At 41.5% G+C, this 5,707-nt stretch overlaps 1 protein-coding gene across 1 annotated transcript; it reads right to left on the bottom strand.

The window, feature by feature from the left end:
• Positions 1-4,525: 4,525 nt before the first annotated feature.
• On the bottom strand, positions 4,526-5,344 carry LOC126892714 (uncharacterized). The gene is made up of 2 exons (XM_050662353.1): positions 5,147-5,344; positions 4,526-5,050 (listed from the first exon to the last, which is right to left on the bottom strand). The coding sequence occupies exons 1-2, from the start codon at positions 5,342-5,344 to the stop codon at positions 4,526-4,528; spliced, it is 723 nt and encodes a 240-aa protein (XP_050518310.1).
• Positions 5,345-5,707: the final 363 nt, after the last annotated feature.

Genomic DNA, 5,707 nt, shown 5'->3' with positions numbered 1-5,707 from the left:
TCTGAATCAATCAATAGTTCAATCGAAGGGAACGTCAGGAAACTCCTTAAATATAGAGTTGATACATGTGGTCAGATTCTGGAACACTATCTCAAAAATGCTCCCAAGAATTCAACGCTTATAAGTAAAACGACGTAAAATAACCGCATAGACTCTTGTGGCACTGTTATTGAGAAAAAAATTGTTTGAAGTGGTTAAGCGAAGTAAATATTTTTCTATTTTGGTAGAAGAAACAACTGACATCAGCTCCAATGAACAACTAACATTACGTATGCGATATGTAGACAAAGAGAAGTACTGTTTAAAATCTTCTTGGGCAAAGTTACGACGGCGGAGCTAATATATCAGGAAAGTTACGTGGTGTGCAAGCGCAAATTTTGAAACAATAGCCTTGAAACATTTTATATGCACTGTCGCAGCATTGCTTGAATCTGTCAATTTTAAAATCATGCTCTGTTTACTGTATTAGACAACAACGATAATAATAAAGTCATCCCGAGACCCGAAGAGCCTTTTAGAGAACATAAAACAGTTAATGAACATATATCTATAAGACCACGCAGAAAGCGATACTACTCTTAACATGTAGATGCCTATTCCGATGAGTGTATGGCCGGAATTTAATTAAAAAAATGAATATAATAAAACAAACGGTAATTTTATTGTTGTAACGAAAATGTGTTCGTTTAGGTCTCTCGGAGAACGTCGAGTCGGTGTGTGTGAATGGTTCGCATGCTGCGTAGTGACTGTGGAAATAAACCACAAAACAATAATGTTTTGTGTTCCTTTTTTTTCCCTGACCAGATGATCAAATAAATCACTATGGTCTGGCGTCTACTGATCGAATGCATTAGGTGGGTTGTTGGCGCAATAATTGTCTGATAAAATACTTAATTAGTGAGGGTGAAGTTTGTTGCCCGCATAGACGAACAACAGATGTCACAGGGTAAGGCCATGTCTTTCTTAACCTTCGTATTTGAATATGCAGTTCGAATGACTAACGTTGTTTTTTTTTGAGAAAAAATATTAAAATTAAAATTAGCAAAAATAGTAATTAAAGCGTATCGCTATACAACCCCCTCTGAGAGACTAAAACGATAGATAATATATAATATATACAAATTACATATAATGAAAATTGAAAATAGGAAAAAAAAACAATACAAAGTTTATACGAGGAAAAAGAAAAGTCACTCAATACACTGTGAACTAACACTTTCTTGGTAGCTTCCGCTAAATCTTGCTGTTCTCCCCGGTCTGTTGTTGTTTGTTTTGCTGGTCATTTCTTTTGTTTCGTGATGGGTAGAGTCGTGAAGTTCGTAAGCTGGTTTCAATCTGTCTATGGAAATTGTTGATTCCTTTCCATTTACCCGGACGACAAAAGTCTTGTCACCTCGCTTAACAACTGGAAAAGGCCCGTGATATGGGTTTTCTAAGCTGCTTTTGATTGTATCACGGCGGATGAAAACGTGAGATGTGGTTTTCATGTCTTTGAAAATGAAGGTACTTTTGGATCCATGATGCGACGGTGGCGTAGGACGGAGGTTTTCGAAATGGTTTCGAAGCGTTTTTAAATAAATGTGAGCATTCTCGTCGGTGTTTCTTTGTGACGAAAACAATAGTTCACCTGGCAAACACAATGGTTCTCCGTACACGAGTTCGGCGGCGGAAGTACCTAAATCTTCTTTCCACGCTGCTCGTATGCCCAGTAACACTGAAGGTAGGCTTTCGGTCCATCGGATGTTTTCATGACATCGAATTGCTGCTTTTAACTGTCGATGAAACCTTTCTACCATACCATTTGCTTGCGGATGATAGGCGGTTGTCCTTAAATGGGAAGTTCCAGTTAATTTGCATAATGACTTGAAGAGATGCGATTCGAATTGTCGGCCTTGATCTGTTGTGATGCGCTTGGGAGTGCCGAAACGAGCTATCCAACCAGAAAAAATGTTCTGGCTACTGTGTCTGCTTCTTGATTAGGCATCGGGAAAGCTTCTGGCCAACGTGTGAAACGATCGACGCATGTTAAACAGTATCTGTTTCCTTCTGAAACCGGCATCTCTATAATGTCTATGTGGACATGTTCGAATCGGCTGGAAGGTGGTAGGAAACTTCCAGTAGGTGAAACAATGTGGCGCGATATCTTCGATTTTTGGTACTGTAGACACGCTCGAGTCCATTTCCTCACATCTGATTTAATGTATGGCCAAACATATCGGTGTGTGATCATCTTCACAGAACTGTTGATTCCGGGGTGTGCTAGGTTATGCATGGTGCGAAAAATTGCCATTCGAAGTGGTTTCGGTACAAATGGTCTGGTCGTAGATGTTGATATGTCACAGTACAAACTCACGTTTTGTTCGGAAAAGCGTATTTTCTTCATTTGTAGTGATGTTTTCTCACTTAAAAAAGTTTGCAGTTCTGGATCAGTTTCTTGTGCGAGAGCTAAGTCAGTGATGTCGATATCTTTCTTGATGCTATCGACTCAAAATAGTGCGTCTGCCACAATATTTGTTAAACCAGAAATGTGCTGAATGTTAGTGCAAAACTGTCCTATATATTCGAAATATCTAAACTGTCTAGGACTACATTTATCTAGCTTCTGAGTAAAGGCGAAGGTGATTGGTTTCTGGTCTGTGTATATCGTTATGTCCTTGCCTTCGATCATATGTCTGAAGTGTTTTATGGCTAGATATATAGCTAATAGTTCTCTGTCGTATGCACTATATTTCTTTTCGCTAGGTGAGAATTTCTTAGAAAAGAAAGCTAAAGGTTTCATACCTGTATCCGTTTTTTGTTGTAGTACAGCTCCCGCACAAAAATCAGAAGCGTCAGAAGTGATGGAGATATCAACATCGTTTACAGGATGGCTCAGTAAAGCAGCGTTAGCTAAACTGTTTTTGCAGTCGTCAAAGGCTTGGATTCGCTGTGGTGTCCATTCGATTGGTGCTTTTCCTTTGATATTACCTTTTAGGGCATCATGTAGTGGTGCTTGTAGCTCAGCTGCATTGGGTATGAACCTTCGGTAGAAGTTTAACATACCTAGAAATCTGCGTAGGTCTTTAACTGTTTTTGGCTGAGTGAAATTCTGTACAGCTGCTACTTTTTCTTGTGGAGGTGGGGTCTAGGACGTTTCATCGCCGCCGTTTCGATGCCGCCAGTTCGATGCCGATGCCGGCCGATTCATCGCCAGTCAATTAGTCGCTATCTGATATATTTCCGAATTTTCGACAGTTACAATTATTAGTTATTTTTAGTATTAATTAGGAATTCTAGCAAATGCGAGATATGACGGCAATGAAATGGACTGGCGATGAACCGGCGGCATCGAAACGGCCGGCGATGAACCGGCGGCATCGAAACGTCCCATTCCGGTGGAGGTGTGAGTCCTCCGTCTGATACTGTGTATCCCAAAAAGGTAATCTCGTTTTTGCCGAATTGACACTTCGCTGGATTTATCACAACACCAAACTGCTTGAGCCTTTTGAAAATCTCTTCAAAATGCGACATATGCTGCTCTTCGGATTCTGATGCAATGAGAATGTCATCGATGTAAGCGTAGGCGAAGTCTAGACCACGTAAAATCTCGTCTATGAAACGCTGGAATGTCTGTCCTGCGTTTCGTAAACCAAAAGGCATATATAAGTATTCGTACAGCCCAAATGATGTGGTAACGGCGGTTTTTGGTATGTCATCGGTGGCTACTGGTATCTGGTTGTATGCTCTCGCTAAATCTATTGTAGAGAAAATTGTCTTACCAGCTAGCGCCTGACCGAAATCTTCGATGTGCGGAATTGGATATCGATCTGGAACTGTTTTTTGGTTGAGACGTCGATAATCTCCGCAGGGTCTCCATTCCTCACCTTTCTTCGGGACCATGTGCAGTGGAGTAGACCAGTTGCTTTTCGATGGTCTTATGATGCCTAGTCGTAGAAGATTTTCGAACTCTTTTTTAGCCCATTGCAGTTTGTCAGGTGCTAATCGTCGAGGCTTCGAAAAAACGGGTGGACTTGGTGTTGTATCGATGTGGTGCTTCGTTTGATGTTGAATGTATTTCACGATACCGGCGGGTCGCGTAATTTCCGGAAATCGTAGCAGCAGTTCATGGTAACGCGACGCTTCCGCGATAGTCTTTACGCTGCCGTCGAAACACTCTTTAACGAGTCCCTTTGTTCGAAGGGTTGTCGTACTGTCTACTAAGCACTGGTTAGCAATGTCCACTAGGAGCGCGAAATGGGAAAGAAAATCGGCTCCGATAATGGGCTTTGAAATGTCCGCCACTATGAATCGCCACGTAAAATCACGCCGTAGTCCGATGTTTAATGTCAAGTTCACATAGCCGTATGTCGCGATTTTAGTGTCATTGGCCGCGTATAGTTCGTATGAAGTCTTTTCGCGTGCACCTCGTACATAATTCCGCGGGAAAACGCACAGATCGGCACCGGTGTCGACTAAAAACTGTTTTTTTGTATCATAGTCTGTTACGTAAAGGCGGCGGACTTTGGGCTTCGATCGGATGCCGCATTTACCGACTGCCCGCGACGTTTCCCTGGTGCTTGCACGGAGGAGAGCACTTTTGAGCCTGGTCACCAAAACGGTAGTGGTACCAACAAATATCACTATTACGTTCCCTGCTGTAGCTCCTGTCTCTAGGATAAGGTCTGCCTCTTGAGGTGCTGCGGTTTCGACGGTATGTGTTAGCTTGTGCTTGAGCATTTGACAAGCTGGATAGCTGGATTTTCATTTCAGCTAATTCGGCTATCAATTTCTCTATGGTACTTTCAAGAGCGTTAGAAGCTTCTGAAATTTGGGCCCTAGGAACTATCGCTTCAGATATTGTGTCAGCTAGCTCGGCAACTGCGTCCAAACCAGCTTTAGCTTGAGTAGCTAGAATAGCCTGTGTAGACGCTGGCAGTCTACCTAACCACAGAGACCTTACAATATTTTCTGGTACCGTTGTGCCTGCTAAAGACTGTAAATGTCGTAAGAACTGCGAAGGTCTTCGATCGCCCAGTTCTTCATGCTCGAGTAGTCTTTTAATCTTTTGTTGCTGTGATGCACTAAAATTAATTAATCTCTTAATTAATTCTGATTTTCATTTTTCATAACTCTCTGTGGCTGGTGGTGAAACAATGATGTCCCTAACTTCTAATATGTAGGCTGTGTCTAAATTGGCAACTATATAGTTGAATTTGGTTGCGTCACTTGTTATATTTGCCAGTGTAAATTGGTTTTCTACTTGCAGGAACCATATTTCAGGATCGTTGGGCCAGAAAGGTGGGATTTTAACTGAAATCCGATCCACTGAGGCACTGGTATTGGCACTGGTGTTAGCGTCCGTCATTTTCGATGTTCACTGTATTTAAAAAAACCGGCAAAAATGTAATATTACTACCACTAACTTTTTAAATTTTCGCGGCGGTTTAAATACTCGCGGAGGTCACCAATATTCCGATAAGTGAGTTGCCGGAATTTAATTAGAAAAATTAATATAATAAAACAAACGGTAATTTTATTGTTGTAACGAAAATGTGTTCGTTTAGGTCTCTCGAAGAGCGTCGAGTCGGTGTGTGTGAATGGTTCGCATGCTGCGTAGTGACTGAGGAAAGAAACCACAAAACAATAATGTTTTGTGTTCCTTTTTTTCCCCTGACCAGATGATCAAATAAATCACTATGGTCTGGCGTCTACTGAACGAATGCATTAG

This window comes from Diabrotica virgifera, chromosome 1 (genome assembly GCF_917563875.1).
Source record: "Diabrotica virgifera virgifera chromosome 1, PGI_DIABVI_V3a".
NCBI lineage: Eukaryota > Metazoa > Arthropoda > Insecta > Coleoptera > Chrysomelidae > Diabrotica > Diabrotica virgifera.
The sequence above is the reverse complement of the archived record's forward strand: the minus strand, read 5'-3'. Positions and strand labels throughout refer to the sequence as shown.

Excerpts from the sequence above, each read along its gene's own strand:
- LOC126892714 (XM_050662353.1), bottom strand. The coding sequence starts at position 5,344 with ATGACGGACGCTAACACCAGTGCCAATACCAGTGCCTCAGTGGATCGG. Across the intron at positions 5,051-5,146 it reads ACACAGCCTACATATTAGAA|CAACAAAAGATTAAAAGACT; the intron begins GTTAGGGACATC and ends AGTGCATCACAG.